Source organism: Mytilus edulis, chromosome 14 (genome assembly GCF_963676685.1).
Source record: "Mytilus edulis chromosome 14, xbMytEdul2.2, whole genome shotgun sequence".
Taxonomy (NCBI): Eukaryota; Metazoa; Mollusca; class Bivalvia; order Mytilida; family Mytilidae; genus Mytilus; species Mytilus edulis.
In genome coordinates this window covers 45,293,211-45,316,626 of record NC_092357.1, presented here as the reverse complement: position 1 = coordinate 45,316,626, position 23,416 = coordinate 45,293,211, and the positions used below count along the sequence as shown (strand labels likewise).

Sequence of the window (23,416 nt, the reverse complement as noted above, 5' to 3'; positions counted from 1 at the left end):
TTTGATATCTTAACGACACCATACAAATTAAAAAACAATGAAAATTGAACAATTTCATTGAATATTAAAAATATATCTCAAAGGGTCAAACATATAACTTTACACATATATAAGACGCATTATTGATTTGTGCACATAGTGTTATCCTTTTAAAACAGTGGACGTTAACTAGACCTGAAGTCTTCAAAATAATATTTGCTGGTTTAACAACATTCTACTGTCATTCAAGTGCACTAGACATGTCAATAAGAATTGTAAATATGACTATTACTTCGACAATCAGTGCAGCTATAAAACTTTTAAAGATTTCGAAAATAATGTAAATTATGAAATGTCAAAAGCATTTGTGTGAATTGAAGGTTAACGTATCAATGTTTAAACCATTAAATATGGAACACAAAAGGTCGTTCTGCCATGTTTATATACGCATATGAGAGACTGTTATGACACCTGCAAAGAAAGAACTATAAAAGAAAAAATAACTTAAAATAGAAAAAAGGAAAAAAAAACAAGGTTTAAGATTAAACAATATGAACATATGAACGTCACCTTTACAAAGATGAACTCATGTGATCTAGAAAAAAAACAGTTCCAAGTTGCACAGTAGTGTAATGTTTACGTATTACAGTACATTTTCAGTACATGTTGATCTTACTGTTTGAGACATTTCAAGTTTTCATTCTTTTTTTTTATAATAAAATACAAACACAAATCAATAACAATAATATTTATAATAATATAGATTTAAGCAAACCAGTTGGTTTCTTATTACACATTATATATAACAAATTAAAATCACATCGTCCATATATCATCTTGTTCAATAGATAAAAGCCAAGACAATTTTTTTCTGTATTTAGAATAATTAATAAATATCTGTTTTATGGTATAATTCAACATGTTCAACAGTGCATGCCGTTTTTCGAATGCTGCTTGTCATCCTCAATAATTCAATGTAAAGCAAATTAACAAAATGTTTGTCCTTATTAAAAAAAAATTAAAGATCCTGCTCAAAACTGATTTATTATCACTTAGTTTCATTAAAATGAGGTGTGTTCGTTCCTGAAACATACTTAGATTTTAAATAGTTTCTTACTTAATAGTTAAGGTACCAGGATTATAATATAGTACGCCAGACGCGTGTTTCGTCTACATAAGACTCATCAGTGACGCTCATATCAAAATATATATCAAGCCAAGTACAAGGTTGAAGGGCATTGAGGATCCAAAAGTCCAAAAACATTGTGCCAAATACGGCTAAGAATATCTATGCCTGAGATAAGAAAATCATTAAAACTTTTCTATGTAGCATACCATAAAAGATTATATATCCTAAATTGCATGTACCTCTTACTTAAACATCTTGAATCTTTTTTTTACATTGAGATTTGTAATATTAACAATCTTTTGATTAGCAATAATAAAAACAATCAATGCATATCGTGTACGTTCACTTTTTTTGTGCATATCCAAATGATTAATCATGTAATGCTACCTGTAATATGTTGCTTTAATAAATGACTTTTATGTATGTTTTTGATTCTGCAGATAATTTTAATAATAAACAAATAACAACAATATGTAGTAGATTGCGACCAAGGTCCTCGTAAACTACTTACTTTGTTACATTACTATAAACTGCCAGTATATACTGATAATATTATGGGCATATTATGTATATATTTTCACAAGAAAGCTTACTATACTAAACATGTAAGAATGTAGAGGTGAATATAAATAAGATACAGACATGATATAAACATTGCATCTATATATCTTTAGAATATCGCTAAATCCAGAATATATCAGTTTTATCAAACTACATCGCACCATTGTGCCAATGGTTTGAGATGTTTAATATGCCTTTTTTCAAATTGTTTTCTACGTTACTCCAGCTAGCATTCGTACATGGAAGCTCGGTTTAGAATGATCCTTGGTCTTTTAATTGTGAACTGAAAGAACAAAAAACAGAAATATTAATAAACAAAGGCAAATAACAACACCGTGTATTGTTGTATACTTTCGGGGAATAATATATCACATAACTTATTGAGATATCTTTATTAAATTTTGAATTCCACATGATATAGTGACAACAAACAGCTCACATGCATGCAATCATCAACCTTCAATAAACTCTATCTCCATAGAAGACTCTCTCTCTCCATTGAAGATTCTCTCATGTGTCTCACCTCTTTTCCATTGAACATTTCTGTACTTTGATACCACGGTGACATCAAAACCTCTCCTTCAGTAAGCATATAGTCAGTATTCGTATAAATCTGAAAAAAAAACATATATGTAATTGAGATATCATCTGTAGTAGCATATATACTTCGAAACTTTTTCCAAGTAAAATGTATTCAAAAGTAATAAGATAAGATGGCGAACAAAATGTATTTATATGACTTTGTTTAGTACATTCAAACATAAAATAGATTTGCAACTTAAATATACTCTCATGCATATCAAAATAAAAAGAATTAAAAAACATTCCATCAGATATTTTTGTAGATTCTGTGCATACATATACTCTCATGCATAAAAAAATAAAAAGAATTAAAACAACTGTTTTTTTTTTTTTTGGTAGATTCTTTGCTTTAATATACTCTCATGATAATATTGGAATAGTGGAATTAATTACTTTTGGAGTGTCAAAAACTCGTTGGAAGTACTTGATAAATTGCATGCATATATTGGTGATTTTGAATCTGTTCAAAGTTTTGATTTTTCTACCCTATATACCACTTTGCCTCATATTCTTATTAAGAAAAAATTCACATCCCTAATTAACTGGGCATTTAAAAAGTCGGAATGCGAGTACATATGTTCAAACTCTTTTAGATCATTTTTTAGTAGCAATAAACAAAAGAACTATGTCAATTGGACATGCTTTGATACTATTTATGCACTTGAATTTTTACTTGATAACATTTTTGTTCGCTTTGGAGATTCCGTATATCGTCAAGTTATTGGAATTCCAATGGGGACTAACTGTGCACCACTTATTGCGGACCTGTTTTTGTATTGTTATGAGTTACAATTTATGACTAAAATTAGCAAAGACCCATCAAAACAACATTTGATACAAAAATTTAACAATACTTTTAGATATTTGGATGATATATTGGCTCTAAATAATGACGACTTCAGTATGTATACTAAAGAAATTTATCCTGTAGAACTTACTTTAAATAAAGCTAATGATAACAATGACCACTGCCCTTTCCTCGATCTTGATATCTATATCATAAACGGGAAGCTTAATACAAAAATTTATGATAAAAGAGATGATTTTTCATTTCCTATTGTTAATTATCCATTTTTAGATGGTGACGTTCCCTTGTCACCATCTTATGGTGTTTATATATCTCAACTTGTACGATTCGCTCGTGTATGTAACAATGTATTAGATTTTAGCGAGAGAAATTTATGTATTACTGAAAAATTATTACAACAGGGTTTTCGATATCACAAACTGGTCAAAACATTTACTAAATTTTATCACCGGTATAAGGAAATAATTCGTAAATATAACTCAACATGCAGACATCTTATACGTTCAGGTATTTCACATCCAAAATTTTATGGAAATATTCTTTATAAAGCACAAAAATGTCAGTATTCTCCTCAGAAACTAACAAAACCTTTAAATAGACTTATTAAAAGGGGATATAGTTACGATACTGTTGTCAGGTCATTACAGATTGCATATTTTGGCTTTAACATTGATTCACTGATAGGGTCTTTGCATCGGAACTAAACACATTTATTTCTGAAAAAAAAACAGTTGTTGGCATGACACGGGTTATGTTCTTCTCATATATTTTATGATAGTATGATACTAAACCCCTAACGGGAGGGATTGTACCTGATATTCATATGATGAAGACATAATCTTTCAATCAGTTTAATTGAGGTCTGGAGCTGGCATGTCAGTTAACTGCTAGTAGTCTGTTGTTATTTATGTATTATTGTCATTTTATTTATTTTCTTTTGTTACATCTTTTGACATCAGACTCGGACTTCTCTTGAACTGAATTTTAATGTGCGTATTGTTATTCTTTTACTTTTCTACATTGGCTAGATGTATAGGGGGAGGGTTGAGATCTCATAAACATGTTTAACCCCGCCGCAATTGTGCGCCTGTCCCAAGTCAGGAGCCTCTGGCCTTTGTTAGTCTTGTATGATTTTAAATTTTAGTTTCTTGTGTATAATTCGGAGTTTAGTATGACGTCCATTATCACTGTACTATTATGCATATTTTAGGGGCCAGCTGAAGGACACCTACGGGTGCGGGAATTCTCGCTACATTGAAGACCCATTGGTTGCCTTCGGCTGTTGTTTGCTCTATGGTCGGGTGGTTGTCGCTTTGACATATTCACCATTTCCTTTCTCAATTTTATTTTTTACAGAGTTTGTCTTTAGTGCCGTGTGGAGACAGTAGAGTTCCTCCCCGTGCTTAAGGTTTATGCTCTTATATTATACTAGATTATGGAGTGTGTGTCCGAGCGAGAACTTCTCTATGTTCATTACTTTAGGAATATCTATCAAAAAGTAGTATTTTAATATTCAGCCCCATTCATCTATTTAGTCAGACGTCAGTCGCTACCTTGATATACCCTATCTTTTGTTAAATTTGTCGGGTAACTTATGACAATAAGCATTGACGTCTTGAGCCGAACAGTTTTATCATTTTTACACAATTTAATCTACTGTGTGATGGTTCATATTCTGGACGCCAGTCTTTGCTCCTTTGTAATAAATCTACATACCAAAAAACAAATATGAAGCTTAGAAATGGAAAAATATTAAATACTAAACTCGTTCAAAGGGTATCTACACGTCTCAATCTTCAGAATCGCTTATCTAAAAATACTACCATAGCTAACGTTTTTAACAATAAAAATCGTGGTTACCCTTCTATCGATAAGTGTCATGCCAAAAAATGACTTACGTGTCCCCGTCTTTCCACCAACAATACAGTAAGGTCCACATTTAATGGTCGCACATTTTCTCTAAATTTTGAAACCGATATTACTTGAAAAACAAACAGTATTATTTATTTACTCACATGAAACAAACCGGGATGCGGTATTCAGTACGTAGGTGAAACTGGGCGATATTTATCTAAACGCACGCAAGAACACCTGTATCGTTTTAAAAGACCCAATAAATTCAAAAGTATCATTTATCAACATCTTAAGAAGCACAGTCATCCTATTAAATATTTAACAGTTCAACCTTTAGAAGTAGTAAATAAGCAGCCTGGTGAATCTCATTCCAAGTTTGTACGATCACGAAAAATAAATGAATTAAATTGGATTAAAAAATTACAGACAGTCTACCCTCTCGGTCTTAATGATAATATCATGGGAATTGGCAATATATCAAGAACCGATTCTGTTAACATTTTGGATATAGTTTCTAAAACTGTTCGTAAAAATCGTTCTCATGGACGCAGAAAAAATCGCAATCAAAGAAAATTTCGGACCAACCATACAAATATTTCGGACCTAATTTCCATTTCAAAAAACAACGGCAGACATTATCTGTTAACCAAGCTTTGTTCTTTACCTATAAATAAATTAAATAAAATTTTAGAGGATTGCAACACAATTTCATATTACAGTCCTAAGTATGAAATTGTCCAAATTATAATGGCATATTGTTATTCTAAACTGTTTCCAAAAATTGATCGCCCTGAAGATCATAAAAAACATTTTATTAAAATAAAGTATGTCAATAAAGGTTTTGATTTTGTAAATATTGCCGGTATTTTTAACGACCATTCTGTTAAAGACCAAATTCCTGGATATTTTGATAATACTGAACTCCCTCTCATTTGTTATATTTACAAGAAACCTACCCGAAAATATGTGTTTAATTATAGCCAATTGTGTAAAGATGTAAATATCACTGAAAATACACCTATGTCGTGTAATTGCAGTAATTCAGAATACACCTATGGACCAATTTCCCATGTTATAACAGGAGACCTTAACATCGTTCGCGACCGAGAGTTAAAATCATTCCTCAGTAAAGGACCTAAATATCGTCCCCCGTCAACTATTAACTGGAATGAGTGTCGTAATATCATCAACGACTCACTCCGCGCCTACTGTTTGAAATGGGTAAAACGGGAAAAAGCTGACAAAAAATCTTTGGACTCTTTTTTTAATTCAGTAATGAAGATAGTTGATATTCGAATACAACATTTTAAAGAACATTTTACCCTCAACAAAAACTATAAAAACCCTATTTCGCGTATCAAAAATAAACTAACAGAACTAGCCAAGGAATTTGTGTTTGTCCCGGCTGATAAAGCTGCTAATAATATCATTATTGTTTGACGTAAATTTTATATAGAGGTTCTGCAAAAGGAAATCACGAATTCACCAACATTCCAACTGACTTCATTTTCAGAAAACGACATCTGTAACAAACATAAACTTTTAGCTACTTCTTTACAAGCAGAACCAAACACAATGAAAGTCCCAACTATGTACTGGCTTCCGAAGCTGCACAAAAAACCTTACAAATATAGATTTATTTCATCTTCCAGCCATTGTTCAACTACTAAATTGTCTGTTTTACTTACTAGTACACTTGGTACAATAAAAAACCTGATAATAAATTGTTCAAATAAGGCCTTTGAAAATAGTGGAATTAATTACTTTTGGAGTGTCAAAAACTCGTTGGAAGTACTTGATAAATTGCATGCATATATTGGTGATTTTGAATCTGTTCAAAGTTTTGATTTTTCTACCCTATATACCACTTTGCCTCATATTCTTATTAAGAAAAAATTCACATCCCTAATTAACTGGGCATTTAAAAAGTCGGAATGCGAGTACATATGTTCAAACTCTTTTAGATCATTTTTTAGTAGCAATAAACAAAAGAACTATGTCAATTGGACATGCTTTGATACTATTTATGCACTTGAATTTTTACTTGATAACATTTTTGTTCGCTTTGGAGATTCCGTATATCGTCAAGTTATTGGAATTCCAATGGGGACTAACTGTGCACCACTTATTGCGGACCTGTTTTTGTATTGTTATGAGTTACAATTTATGACTAAAATTAGCAAAGACCCATCAAAACAACATTTGATACAAAAATTTAACAATACTTTTAGATATTTGGATGATATATTGGCTCTAAATAATGACGACTTCAGTATGTATACTAAAGAAATGTATCCTGTAGAACTTACTTTAAATAAAGCTAATGATAACAATGACCACTGCCCTTTCCTCGATCTTGATATCTATATCATAAACGGGAAGCTTAATACAAAAATTTATGATAAAAGAGATGATTTTTCATTTCCTATTGTTAATTATCCATTTTTAGATGGTGACGTTCCCTTGTCACCATCTTATGGTGTTTATATATCTCAACTTGTACGATTCGCTCGTGTATGTAACAATGTATTAGATTTTAGCGAGAGAAATTTATGTATTACTGAAAAATTATTACACCAGGGTTTTCGATATCACAAACTGGTCAAAACATTTACTAAATTTTATCACCGGTATAAGGAAATAATTCGTAAATATAACTCAACATGCAGACATCTTATACGTTCAGGTATTTCACATCCAAAATTTTATGGAAATATTCTTTATAAAGCACAAAAATGTCAGTATTCTCCTCAGAAACTAACAAAACCTTTAAATAGACTTATTAAAAGGGGATATAGTTACGATACTGTTGTCAGGTCATTACAGATTGCATATTTTGGCTTTAACATTGATTCACTGATAGGGTCTTTGCATCGGAACTAAACACATTTATTTCTAAAAACACAGTTGTTGGCATGACACGGGTTATGTTCTTCTCATATATTTTATGATAGTATGATACTAAACCCCTAACGGGAGGGATTGTACCTGATATTCATATGATGAAGACATAATCTTTCAATCAGTTTAATTGAGGTCTGGAGCTGGCATGTCAGTTAACTGCTAGTAGTCTGTTGTTATTTATGTATTATTGTCATTTTATTTATTTTCTTTTGTTACATCTTTTGACATCAGACTCGGACTTCTCTTGAACTGAATTTTAATGTGCGTATTATTATTCTTTTACTTTTCTACATTGGCTAGAGGTATAGGGGGAGGGTTGAGATCTCATAAACATGTTTAACCCCGCCGCAATTTTGCGCCTGTCCCAAGTCAGGAGCCTCTGGCCTTTGTTAGTCTTGTATGATTTTAAATTTTAGTTTCTTGTGTATAATTCGGAGTTTAGTATGACGTCCATTATCACTGTACTATTATGCATATTTTAGGGGCCAGCTGAAGGACACCTACGGGTGCGGGAATTCTCGCTACATTGAAGACCCATTGGTTGCCTTCGGCTGTTGTTTGCTCTATGGTCGGGTGGTTGTCGCTTTGACATATTCACCATTTCCTTTCTCAATTTTATCTCATGAACATGATGAATGTAAAAATAAAAAGAACTAACAAACAATGTTTGTGTAGATTCTTCGCTCGAATTGATCGCATTTTTAAGTTCGAAAGCAAATGCTCAGAAAACCCGTATGATCATGAAACTCCCATATTTTTTAGCTATCCAAACACATGCCTAAAAACGTCAACTGTTTCGTTTAGTAGCTCTAGTACAAAGCGTATCGCCAGTATGTTAGATAAACGATTGTAATTGATATGCCTCCTACATTTTTTAGCTTAAATGTTATATAAAATGCATTAGGGATTTAACGTATGTTTACATTAATAATACTTCTTTGTGAAAACGACTGTATATTAAACACTTTTAAAAAATCAAAAACATCTTATGTTTACTATTTATTTATATGGACAATAGCATGGTTGTTTCGTATTTCATTCATGTGTCGGAAATCATATTCACAATATAGTATGTTCATGAACAATGCGAGGATGATAAAATGCCGTTGTACGAGACAAATATCATTGATGCTTATATATATAGATATATACATGTAAGTATGTCTATACCAGTGACAACTCTACAACAGATTTATCCATCGGTTAACCAGTAGTTTTTGTAATACAAGGCTGACAACAATATAAGTTGCATAGTGTGCTAGTGACCTAATACAGTATGTATGGGGTCAGTAAATTGGAAGCTCGAATCACCATATGGAATTTACTGACCCGATATATACTGTATTACGTCACTATCAAACTAGGTAACGCATTTCTCTTATCGACTACTGTGGACTCATTTATTTTCGAGGGTAACAATTTTCGTGGATAAAGGAAAACTTGTATTTTCGTTGGTATTTGATTTCGTGGTTTAGAAAATCTCTGCATTCAAAGCCTATAGAAAATGTGTAATTCGTTGAACATTTGAATTCGTGGTTCATCTGTAACCACGAAAACCACGAAAATTGATATCCGACTGAGAATAATAAATCCACAGTATCTTAACGTGTGAAATTTAGACTAGTAACCTATCAAAATGAGTTAGTCTTCAAAACCGTAAGCATTAAGAAACTCATTACTTCAATTGAGCATGTTGATCCTACAAAAACAGATGTCAACAATAACAACTTGTTTGGTTTAAATGTGTTCTATGAATTTATTTCCATCTTAATCATCAATTTATTCGTCTGTTGAAACGATTTTTTCTCAGTACCGTTTATCTTTTTATAAAAGGATGTCACACCACAACTAATCGTGTATGAAATAAGCCCCGCCTCCCTTCTTGCCAAATACGGAATATTAAGGGACGTAACACCACTTCTTACTGTGTAAGAAATAAGCCCCGCCTCCATACTAACCTAATATGAAATGTACACAGTCTCCACGCGGACGTTTTTAACCAATAATATCCATAGAAATGTATAGGAGGCAAGATAAATATGTATATTAGTATATCAAATTCAACGTACTTTGTTTGTGCAATCATTGGAATTGTCAAACTCTTTCTGGTTGGTAAATTCATTCTTCGGGCTTTTATAAACATACGCATATGTATCAGCTGAGGTATAAAAACTTCGTCTAAGACTACTTGGACGAAAATGACTGATATCCTCTATGTCGTCCCTGTAGAAAAACATGTTTTGTTAGTTGTAAAGAACATGCTTGAAACCACAATATGATTTTATCCTGCAATATGGTGTCTCATTAAACATGAACCATGTTGAAAGCACAACACTTGTACAAATGCTTTTTTTGTGTTTAGCTGTTAACGAGCGATGTATGAACTTACTTGACATCAGAATGTGTATGGAAAACGCTTTTCAATGACTTATTGCTCCGTCTATGAAAGCTCTAAACTTGAATGTGAAAATCTGTAACACTCACAATAAATCATGCAACACTGTCAATAATCAGTGTACGTGTGGCTTAATTCCAAATTTTGAAGCAAAGAACAAATCAAACACTTTTGTCTTAAACTAGACCATGTTTTTTTTTATAACATTCTCAACAAATAACTATTATTGTTCAGTGATTTATTATTTTTGACATTTAGTATGTACCTGTCATCGTTTTGTGTTTGCGTGTTTTTTTATATTACTTCGTGGACCTCGAAGGATTTTAGCTCGAAAAAAAGTCAATAATTGTGAGGTTTTTTTCTGTCAATAACTGTTTAAGGCCTATAAATAGTACCTGCATTTATACTCGTTTAGACACAGGAGTCAAAATCTCGCTGAAGCTGTTATTTTACCCATTTCATAACTTCGTACAAATACAGCCGACATTTAAAACACTTAACACTTATTATCTATATCATTTAAATTAGATATAAAAAATGTTGTCGTAATTCTTATCGACAGACAAAGTAAAGATACACTCATTGTCTAGATGTAATGCGTTTAAACAATAGAGGAAATTGACAGGAAAATATACGCCAAATTATATTAGATCTCCAAATTAATTGCTACCAGTTTCATGTTTAGAACAGAATAATACTTACGTGGAGTCGATGGATTTTGTCATATTTTTTACTTTTCTTCTCTTTATATAGTACAGGAAACAGGTAATGATTATGACAACACAAAGTAGAACACCAAGAGTTGTAGTTATAGCAATTATATACTTCGACTCCAAAGCCAGTTTTTCTGTTTGAATTTCGCAATTCGTTCCAGAAACTACGATGTTTTCAACCAGTGAGCATCTATGACAATAGAAAATATATATTGTGTTTAAACTTCGCAAACTCACCATGCTCAGTTCATATAAGTTAACCTGCAGCTGTGCCTTGCAATTGTGGAAAAAGTCAATACGACAATGTGCATGCTCGGTTGTGCATTTAAGTGTAATCATTTTTTTTACAAATACATGTCTATGACAAAATTGGTATGGTAATTTTGACACATGATTTTTCACCTTTTTTTCTTCACTCAAACTGTGCTGTATTAATCGGTTAAAGTTAAACACTGCCAAAAACATTTACTAAACATCACAAGAAAAACATGAGCAACATGATTCCCACTAATAACATGGGGCGGTTTAAGACTGAACGGAATGGTAGGCGAACTATGTTCCATCAATTGCACAATTTAACATGTTTAATGATACATCGCATTGTTATGTGTCTATTAACATGTACATTTGAATGTAATAAATTGCAAATCTTTCTCCAAATTTGCAGATAAAGGCAAAGCGCTACACCGATTGTGTAACGCGATTGTACAAGATGGTGGTATACTTTGTGTTTATCCTTATTCTTTCAATGAATTAATATCTTTATTTTAAAGACCTAGTTTTGGTGTAGAATTTGAAAACTGTCAGAATAAGTATACAAACGAGCAATAAGATAACCCGATTCGTATCTCAATGTCCGGGGTCAGTAAACAACATCTCATTAAAAATTGAAAAAATAATATGCTATCTCGTTTGATATATGTGTTCTAAAGATACAGCTTAAAACCATTATTTTGGTGCATGATCTTATCCCATGTGCGATATGTAAACCACTTGAGAGGTTTGTGATAGATATAAGAAGATGTTGTATGAGTGCCAATGAGACAACTCTCCATCCAAGAGACAATTATAAAAGTAAACAGTATAGGTCAAGTCACGGTCTTCAACACGGAGCCAGACTCATACCAAACATCAAAGTATAAAGGGTCCCAACAATCACTTGTGTAAAACCATTCAAATGGGAAAACCAACGGTATAATTTATACAAAACACGAGAAACGAGGAACTACATACAATGTCTGTAATTTTAAAATGATATTTGATAATATATTAAACTCGTTAAATCTTAATTTGAGATAATTACCTTTTTAAACTTTTTTTATAAATAACTTACCGACACAGTGGATCACCATATTTGTCGATAATACATTGTCCAATATTGTTACATTCAAACCCAAAGCAGTAAGATGTACACGTACTGTTATTTAAGTAATACCCAATACCACACAATAATTCATCTCGGTTTTCAGTACTGCTTTGTTTCTCTATTTCTAAAATAACATTGCTTCAAAAATAGTAACAGCAGAAACTAAATATGAACACACTATACCTGTGTTTGCTTAGCAGATTTCATTGCAATCCTTTAAACTATTTGAGAAATATGTTAACTAATTTCACAGTACATGGTATCTTTTGAAACTTTGTTAAAGAAAATGACAATGTTAAGTCTGTAAAAACGTGCATATGGTTCTGAACTGTATATTTTACATACAAATTAAAATTATGAATGTCATCTGACTAAAAGAAAACGTTGTAATACCGTCGTCTAATCAATTAACCTAATATTCATTTCATTGTATAAAATTGAGAATGTAAATTGGGAATGTGTCAAAGAGACAACAACCCGACCATAGAAAAAACCAACAGCAGAAGGTCACCAACAGGTCTTCAATGTAGCGAGAAATTCCCGCACCCGGAGGCGTCTTTCAGCTTGAAGCATACATTTAAGAGATAACTGTATTATATTTGAAGCTTTAAGGCCGTCCATCGGTAGTTTTACTGTTGCAAATTTAGTTTACATGGCGACGCGGAGCGGAGATAGGTAAACGGGTATTTGCGACAGTAAAACTACCGATGGACGTCCTCAAAGCTTCAAATACAATACAGTTATCTCTATTCTAATGCAAAACAAGTCTGTAATTAAATTTCAATCATTATTTCAGTGTCAAATGTTCATTAAAGAAAATTCCGCGAAAAGATGTTATGTTCTTTGGTCCCTACACTAGGTGACGTCATAGGTATGCTTCTGGCGTCAAACATAAACACCGGGCGTTTTCTGGCTTCTGTGCCGCTTCAGCATTTTCAGAATGTAGTTAAATTTGGTAAAAGGAAGATTTTTAGGCGTAACAAGTGAGTTTTTTGTGTATTATTGTAGAAATAACCATGATAACATGTCAGTACATTCTGAAATTCAAATAATCGGCTTTCTTAGTTACAGACAAGGAGATCGATAATTATACGCTTGCTGTTATCCAATCAGAACAGTTGTTACAAAATAGTTTGTGTTTTCCAGTGGCTTAAACCTAGGACAAAACAAAACAAAGTGCAACTAACCTGGATATAACAAATATAAACTTCTGTCCGCAGCAATGAGTTTTGAGAAGTTTTGTAGCGCTTAACAAATAATACGTACAGACATACATGTATTTGATATCATACATTCTAAACAGCACTAAGGTGAATAAGGTAATTCAACAAACAAAAATTGTAAAATGTGATGCGTTACTTTATTTACAATGAAGATGTGTGTCTATAATGATGATGTCTAAACTGGGAAACTTTAAAATAAGTAACATTATGAAAAATGTTTGTGCAAATACATGTACCTGATCTATGGTAAGTCTATTGGTTTATTAGTTTTTGTTTGCTTTTCTAAAATAATAATATGTAATGTTTTACCTGATTCCATTCTACTTGTTGTTGATTGTTTTCCAGTTAACTGAAAATTCTCAAAAGGGTTATTGTTGAATATGTTTGAGGTCTTTTCTACTATCTCTGTAAATGTTTTATTACTGTATAAATCAATGTTGAATGGTTCAACGTTTACTCTGTATCCAACTTCTAATCTGTTGAGAATATATTTTTACATTCAAAGATTTGATATATGATATAATAACTTTCCGTTATGAAATGAAGATAAAAGGAAACTTTTCTTTCAATGGATCAAGTAAAGACAACGTCGTAAACAGCAAACGTTTCTATGTCAGGACAAATACCTAAACTATCTAACAAAACTACATGTTGGATAAACATATAAGAAGGTTTTATATGTAACTATTTTATGTTGCCTGGGATAAGAAAATCTTCAGTTTTTCGAATAATACTATTGCAAACAGTAAATTTATAAAAGAAAGACCATGTAATTGATATTCATTTCAACACCTAAGTGCTGACTACTGGACTGGAAATACACTCGGGGACGAAACGTCCACCAGCAGTGGCATTGATCTGGGTGTAAATATCTATCAAAGGTCCTATGCTTAATATTTAATACGCCAAACTCATCCATAACGCTCAGATCAAAATCGTCTAAACGCAAAAAATAAAAGGTAAGCAACTGAAAAATCTGGCAAATGTGGTCATTATGAGTATTTGCTTACATTCAACATAGAAGAACTAAAATACGAAGTTGCATAATTATGAGTAACAACATAACATAAAATAGGATTGGTGTAGATTTAATTTGAAAAAAAGTAATTTTCTTTTTAGATGCATGCATATCTTTTTTTTTTTTTTTTTTATAAATGTCCATAGTTGTCAAATTGTGTTTGTATGACACTGTGAAAGAATTCCATGTTATCATATAAGATGCATTTGAATATTCCGTAGACATTACTTACGTCTGTTCTGTTTCTCTTTTTCTCCTTTTTGCTGGTTCTTTAAGTAGAATTCTATTTCCATAAAATGCAAGAATCATTATTCATCTGAGCAGTTATACCAATACGAAAACATAAGCATACTAATGATTTGCAATTAAATTTTATTCAAATCGAATGAACTGTTAACATAACAGTCTATTGTTGTCATTGCAAAGTACGTCAATCGGTTTTGTGCATAAGCATTAATTCCACCAAAAGAAAAATAATTGTTTTTACTTTTATGGGCATCAATTTGCACTTCTGGCCCCGGAAATAAAAATCCCAAAATAGGAAATGATTTCAGCGACCAGAAAAATATTTTGGAATACGTATGATAGTACAATGTATTTGGGTAAATTTTCACCAAGTAGAATTCCGACTGCATATAATTATAACCTTTATACTTAATACATTTCTAGAAATGTTTAAAATTGTGTATTTTTAATATACAGCATTGTATTTGTTGGTCAAGATGCCATATAATTATCAATCGAGATTACCTCCGGTGACTGACGACTGTCAAATAACCCTATATAAACACTAACATAAATATGAATAAATACCAAAATCTATCATATATCATTTTTTAGGTCTATATAATTCATAAAATAGTTAAACACATACGTTGATTGTAATTTTAACCTGAATGAAATATTGTTTTTGTAGTTTGAATCAGTCAATAAATGTTTCACTTTTGCTTCTTTGTTTGATCTTGGATGAACACGATTATTGCATGCGTAAACTATCTCTAAATAATGGGTTGAAATAAAGGTCATATGAAAACAGATTCAATGAAGTCTAAATATTCACTTTAAACTGAATAATATATCACCGATGTTTTTTGTTTTGCTTATTATTTAAACCAAATCGGTTGTCTAAAGCAAATTAGTTATTCGTTATTTCAGATTTATTGATGATTGAAACAATTAAAATCATATTATATATTTTTATTTTTCGTATCACGTAGCTAGTTCCCCTTTAAAGAATTAACAGATTCACACATACTGCTTTTGTCGGCAATGCACGGTAGGGAACGGCGACGCAAAGGTGTCGAACACTCCTGTTATATTAGTATACATACGTAAATCTAAATACGTCCAAGCCTACAAATCCTGATACACCACTGTACTGCTTAAACAACTACAAAAAAGCATATTAAGTTATGTAATTGATATTTTTAAACTTTCTACTTTTCAATGTTTTTTATATATATTTAATTAGGTTTGTCCACCTATATAGTATGTATATGAAAGACCTATTTATTTAGTCCTGATTATTTCATATTAAATAAATGATATCAAACAATTGATACGCTTTTAAAACTGATCCTAGTTATAAAAAAAAACATTCCTTTATGAGAGTTTTTTTTCCCGAACACTGTTAGTTGTCTTGTCTCTTCTACTCTTTTGCAACTGTTATAAATATGATTTCATTAATATGTTGATACAGCCCAGGGTCTTTTAATTTGAGGTTGTGTGTTTATCAAAAAGAAAATCAAGTCTAAGTCAAAGGTGAAAGTCATGTGTTTGCTGTATGTCATGTTTTTGCTAAGCAGCTGTACTATATATTGTCAAAAAATATTCATTTAGTTATTAGCTGTTAATATCATGTGGTCACATGTCCTAGAAGTTTTCTCCAAAGAAAAGTTAAAGAAATAAATAATTAATATACGGACTTTTTAACAGTACTTATCAGACCACAGATGAATTATCACGTTGTCATTGGTTAAACGCCGTCACGTGGTGACCCCCTATGAGCCCATATGGGGTTAGTAAGTTTCATATGGGGTTCGTGACGCGTTAATGGCGAAGTCATCTATTAATGTTGTTGTGTTTCATTGTTTATTTTTCAACACAACGCCGCAGGAAAAGTCCAGCGTCCGATAAATTCGTTATACGGTTAACTACTGACCCCCTACGGATCCATAGAGGGTAAATAAAATTCATAGGGGACTCGGCCTCCGGCCTCACCCCCTATGGATTTTAATAACCCTCTATGGATCCGTAAGGGGTCAGTAGCGAACCATATAACTTATAATAGTGGATACTTAAAGTCGTTGATACGAGGTTCTTGCTTGGTGACGATGAAATTCAGGTGAAGGTCACAGGTCAATTAGACATGCTTGATTTTGGCCGTTGCTATTGCATGTGATATACCTTAAGGAGTTTTATGTTAAATGAAAGTTACATTTTTGCAAAGTTGCAGTCCCTCAAAGCGACACATGGGTCTAGATGCGCATTAGTTTCTCCATTGGCGGTAATGGAAACGTTTTCGTCTGTTGCTCAGTCCATCTCGTTAACTTGGATATGTATGATGGCTCGTTTCGAAGCTGAGACATTTCCACTTATCTGGTTAAATTGTCAAGGTACGAATTCGAAGTGAGATTAATTTATCTGTAAATTAGCAAATCCCGAGTATCCTTTTGTGATGCGGCTCTTCGTGGTTTAAAACACCCAATTTTTAACACAAGAAGTTCTTTTAAAATTTAGTACTTTGATCACATTATATAGCTCCATAATGATTACTTTCTGAATTAACACAAATGGTTAAGCTCAATCACTTATTTATCATAGAAATGTGTCAAATATCACTACACAGAGATTTTTTAGCTTACACGAGACTTTGAGTTCCTTGTTTCATTGGCATTAGGGATGTTAGGGATATTGTTTGAGATCTATAAAAACAGAAATATAGGAAGTGACACATCCCTCCAAGATTTTTTGACCAGAACAGTTATCATGCATGTTATTTCGAGGTCACCTCAAACAATGTATAATTGATCTATTAATTTTTATATTTGTTTTCTTATATATTATAAGTTATCTATATGCATATCCGTAGATATGGATATTTTAACACCCATAAGTATAGAAGTACACCCTGAGGCACAGCTGAGGGGTGTTCAGGGTACTTAAGTGTATTTAGATATCCATATCTACAGATGTGAACGTAGATAACGAACGAATCCAAGGTTTCAGTTTAGATCTGACGATTTTTAAAGAAAACAGACCACACAGTTTAACGTGAAAGTAACGGGGTTTTGTTTTCGTTATTTAAATATCTTTTATTGAAGTTTGGGATTTTGACATATTATTCACAGGTGTAGGATACTACCTGTGGTAAAACCCTACAGGTAGACATATATATACGACGTTTTTAATCTAAAGACAGAGAAAGTGAAATGGGTCGAGTTTGGCGCTCAAAGTTGTAAGAATTAAATCATAGATGGTGTGACGTCAACGTGTGTCATTTGTATTGCTAGGTCAGTAGTCCCATTAATTGACAATGTTTCAGAATAGTGATGCATTTGCTAAAATGAGGGCAAATAATCGACGTAATAAGATAAAATCGTTAGTGTATCAAGTATCTAACCATACAGACAGCATAGATAATATACATCATTCAACATTTCACAAAGAACAACCATAAGGAACTAAGGAAAATGCGCGTGAATTTTCCCGATGTAATGGGTAGCAACGTCCGGGGATGTGGATTAGGCTAGCAACACGCAGGGTCTATGGGTTTTGTAATGACGTGCGTTAACCAATCAAAATCATAGAAATTAACTAACCCGAGGATAAAATAAATATGTGATTTACATAACTGATTTAAATTACTTGGGTTTATATATTCCATATGGAGATGCTTCCACTCACAGGAGGCTTTAACACCGAAGAAGAAATTGTGCGCCATATGTAGTCATAATACAACGAAGACATGCACACATCTACATTACATGAATAAGTTACAAAACTGTAGTTCATTCTGATTTAACTCCTTTAATCTAAAATAGATAGCAGCTTACCGGACTAGTAAGGTTTTTTTGCATCTCTAGAAATGCGTCTGATGTAGAAACATTTATATTATCTGAAAAGTTCTGTCCGGTCATTTGCAAGAAAATATTTATTTCCACATCTACTTGTACACCTATAGAAATAAATAACACAATACTTCAAGCATCACTGTTTGTTAATGACTTTGGGTATTGCAGTAAAGGTACATTGCTGGATACAATACCTGTTTACTTTCATGTGTATTTCCAATTGCGAAAAAAATAATAAAAAAAATATAAATTCCCCTTTAATAATAAAAAACAGAAAGAAAATACAAACAAACAATATCAAAGAAAGAATCATGTTACAGGACAACCACTTGCTCGAATTTTTTCTATTGTTCATCAATTGTTTATTACTAGTAACACAATTTCTAATGTTATAGCTTTACAATTATCACATATTTTTGCTAGTGTTCGTATCGGCATATCAAATATTATACTAGTTTCCTTTTTATGAATGAGACCTACCGTATTAGACTATATACCAGATTTGTAATAACATGTGCAACACGACTGGTGCCACAATTTGAGCAAGATCGCCTAACCCCTCCGTGGCATCTGATATCACCCCAAGTTTTAGACGGGGTTTGTGTTACTCATGATCAGTCTTTAGTTTTCAATATTTTGTGTTGAATACAAGATTAATATTTGTCTGTTTGTCTTTTTCTTTTTTATGCTTGTTTTTTTCATTATATCTATGAGTTCGACAGCATTATGTTGTGTGTATATATATATATATATTGTTTATTATAATGATTTTATTATTCATATTGAAATCTTCATAGAAACAAAATAATAGACTTGTCATTGCAATTTGCGTAATATTACAAAAGAAATCAATATAATTACATTGTATATTACAGATCCTGCATTGATTTGTTTTGGCGCACATGTATGGAACGCCATAGCTGTCTTATGTGTCTTTTTTTATTGCTTTTCTATTATACGAACTGGGTGCTTTTCTATTATACGATGGTGGTTTTCTATTATACGAAGGTGCTTTTCTATTATACGGAGGTGCGTTTCTATTATACGATGGTGCTTTTCTATTATACGAAAGTGGTTTTTTATTATAAGATGGTAGTTTTCTATTATACGAAGGTGCTTTTCTATTATACTAAGGTGATTTTCTATTATACGAAGGTGCTTTTTTATTATAAGATGGTGGTTTTCTATTATACGAAGGTGCTTTTCTATTATGCGAAGGTGGTTTTTTATTATAAGGTGTTTTTTTATTATAAGGTGCTTTTTTACTATAAGGTGCTTTTTTATTATGAGGTGCTTTTTTATTATTTGATGGTGGTTCCCGTGATTAACCGGAAGTATGGAGTTTATTTGAAAAAAGGGACGGACCAATTGCTATTAATGAAATATGAAAAAAAAAATCAAGAAAATCAATTAAGTCTTTAAAAGTTTTTAAAGGTTAACTACATTTGAAATAAAGAAAATAATTTAAACATAAATGATTTATATCAGTGAATTTGTCAATATACCGCAATTCTACCACTTGCTAAACCCGGCATTGTTTTAGACGGAAGCAGGAAAAATCGCCCCACTGGCAAAACGCCCCACTTTTCACCAACTCGACCCACTATTACAAATCTCGCCCCAAACGGGGTTACCGACTCGCCCCACTTTTTAAAAAATAACCGCACTTGTGAAAAGGGTAAAATTCAGTTAATTTTCCACCGATCAACTCGCCCCACTTATTGAAACAAATGACAAATCGCCCCACTGGCAAATCGTTCCACTCCTAATCGCCCCACTTTTTTACAAACTCGCCCCACTTTATAAAAAAATGCCCCACTTTTATTTACCAACTCGCCCCAAAAGAGAGTTGAAATCCCGCTGAAATAAGGTTTGCAATCTAGCCTCACTCGGGACAAATATAAACCACAATGAATTTATAAGTGTCAACTCGCCCGAATCATGAAAAAAGATAAAAGAATCCCGTTGTATATATATATGTCACTGCCACACTTCAATACCCATGACAACCTTAGTGAAGTGCACATGCTATAATATCAAATTGCTGTTAATTGAAATCCTTCAATTGTATGATTATGATACAATTAACAGGTTTCTTTTCAATTGTTATACAACTAAGCTTACACTTAGTATACAGTTATTCTCCAATGAATGTTACGAAAATGTATTTGCAATTACGTTTTACGAATTTTAAACATTATTCAACCTAAAAGATAATGGTTTAATAAATTTCATTAGTTTAAATTTAAGTGGGGCAGAGACATGTATATATATATATATGTCTCTGAGTGGGACAAGTTGAAAGACCTGAAAATTATTTTTTGAAGTAGAGTTTACCTTTGTTTCAATAAGTGGGGCGAGTTGACCGGTGGAAAATTAACTGAATTTTACCCTTTTCACAAGTGAGGCTATGTTTAAAATGTGGGGCGAGTCGGTAAACCCGTTTTGGGCGATTGTTTTAAAAGTGGGTCGAGTTGGTGAAAAAGTGGGGCGTTTTGCCAGTGGGGCGATTTGTCCTCCTTCCGACTAAAACAATGCCGGTTTAAGCAGGTGGTAGAATTCCGGTATATTGATAAATTCACTGATACAAATCATTTATGTTTAGTTATTGTCTTTATTTCAAATATAATAATCCTTAAAACCTTTAAAAGACTTATTTGATTTTCTTGATTTTTTTTTTTTATATTTCATTACATTTTGTAATAGCAATTGGTCCGTCCCTTTTTCAAATAAACTCCACACTTCTGGTTAATCACGGGAACCACCATCACATAATAAAAAAGCACCTTATAATAAAAACCACCTTCGTACAATAGCAAACCACCATCGCGTAATAGAAAAGCACCTTCGTATAATAAAAAAACACCTTCGTATAATAGAAAACCACCTTCGTATAATAGCAAACCACCATCGTATAATAGAAAAGCATCTTCGTATAATAGAAAAGCACCTTCGTATAATAGAAAACCACCATTTTATAATAGAAAAGCACCTTTGTATAATAGAAAAGCACCATCGTATAATTGAAAAGCACCTTCGTATAATAGAAAAGCAATAAAAAAGACACATAAGACAGCTGTGGCGTTCCATACACATGGGACTACAGTCATGTAAACTATGACTTTGTATACTGAAGTTATTGTTAACAGACTTGAACATTTTTTAAACTCTTGTCTGTTCTTGTCCCAAATCAGAAGCATGTAATTCAGTGGTTGTCCTTTATTAATGTGTTACATGTTTGTTGTTCGTTATTCATTTAATTTTGTATATAAATTAGATCGTTTGTTTTCTCGTTTGAATAGTTTTACATTTGTCATTTTGAAGCCTTTAATTGATGACTATGCGGTGTGGTCTTTACTCATTCTTGAAGGCCGTACGACCAAGACCTATAATTGGTTCGTTCTGGGTCATTTGGTCTCTTGTGTAAAGTTGTCTCATAAGCAATCATACTACATCTGTATTTGTATATCTGTATCGTAAGAGTCATTACTAAAGATTATTTTTTTCATTTTTGTCATGTCAGTTGACATGTGTAAACATATTTGAATATATCAATTGTTAAAATGACAAACTTATATATTTACCTTTAACTGGAGGTTTATGAGATGGTTCAATCGGAGTTATTGTAGTTGACGGTACACCGGGGGCTGTAATAGGAGGTATGACTACACCATTAGTTGTCGTTGTAGGTACAGTAGTCGATGCATTGGTAGTTCCACCATTAGTTGTCGTTGTAGGTACAGTAGTCGATGCATTTGTAGTTCCACCATTAGTTGTCGTGATAGGTACAGTAGTAGATGTATTAGTAGTTCCACCATTAGTTGTCGTTGTAGGTACAGTAGTCAATGTATTTGTAGTTCCACCATTAGTTGAAGTTGTGGGTACAGTAGTCGATGCATTGGTAGTTCCACCATTAGTTGTCGTTGTAGGTACAGTAGTCGATGCATTTGTAGTTCCACCATTAGTTGAAGTTGTGGGTACAGTAGTCGATGCATTGGTAGTTCCACCATTAGTTGTCGTTGTAGGTACAGTAGTCGATGCATTTGTAGTTCCCCCATTAGTTGACGTTGTAGGTGCAGTAGTCGATGTATTTGTAGTTCCACCATTAGTCGACGTTGTAGGTACAGTAGTCGATGCATTGGTAGTTCCATCATAAGTTGACGTTGTAGGTACAGTAGTAGATGTATTAGTAGTTCCACCATTAATTGTCGTTGTAGGTACAGTAGTCGATGTATTAGTAGTTCCACCATTAGTTGTCGTTGTAGGTACAGTAGTAGATGTATTAGTAGTTCCACCATTAGTTGTCGTTGTAGGTGCAGTAGTCGATGTATTTGTAGTTCCACTATTAGTTGTCGTTGTAGGTACAGTAGTCGATGTATTTGTAGTTCCACCATTAGTTGTCGTTGTAGGTACAGTAGTCGATGTATTTGTAGTTCCATCATTAGTTGTCGTTGTAGGTACAGTAGTCGATGTATTTGTAGTTCCATCATTAGTTGTCGTTGTAGGTACAGTAGTCGATGTATTTGTAGTTCCACTATTAGTTGTCGTTGTAGGTGCAGTAGTCGATGTATTTGTAGTTCCACCATTAGTTATCGTTGTAGGTACAGTAGTCGATGCATTGGTAGTTCCACCATTAGTTGGCGTTGTAGGTACAGTAGTCGATGCATTTGTAGTTCCACCATTAGTTGTCGTTGTAGGTACAGTAGTCGATGCATTGGTAGTTCCACCATTAGTTGTCGTTGTAGGTACAGTAGTCGATGCATTGGTAGTTCCACCATTAGTTGTCGTTGTAGGTACAGTAGTCGATGCAT

The 23,416-nt window shown here is 32.6% G+C and overlaps 1 protein-coding gene across 1 annotated transcript in view; it reads right to left on the bottom strand.

The window, feature by feature from the left end:
• Positions 1 to 2,138: 2,138 nt before the first annotated feature.
• LOC139504242 (mucin-4-like) overlaps positions 2,139 to 23,416 on the bottom strand; it is a 30,022-nt gene continuing 8,744 nt past the window's right edge. The window contains exons 3-10 of the mRNA XM_071294308.1: positions 22,190 to 23,139; positions 18,588 to 18,709; positions 15,864 to 15,922; positions 14,765 to 14,815; positions 13,824 to 13,990; positions 12,259 to 12,415; positions 9,887 to 10,040; positions 2,139 to 2,282 (exon numbers count right to left, since the gene is read on the bottom strand). Coding sequence (XP_071150409.1) covers positions 2,139 to 2,282; positions 9,887 to 10,040; positions 12,259 to 12,415; positions 13,824 to 13,990; positions 14,765 to 14,815; positions 15,864 to 15,922; positions 18,588 to 18,709; positions 22,190 to 23,139 — 1,804 coding nt within the window. The remainder of the gene's footprint in view (positions 2,283 to 9,886; positions 10,041 to 12,258; positions 12,416 to 13,823; positions 13,991 to 14,764; positions 14,816 to 15,863; positions 15,923 to 18,587; positions 18,710 to 22,189; positions 23,140 to 23,416) is intronic.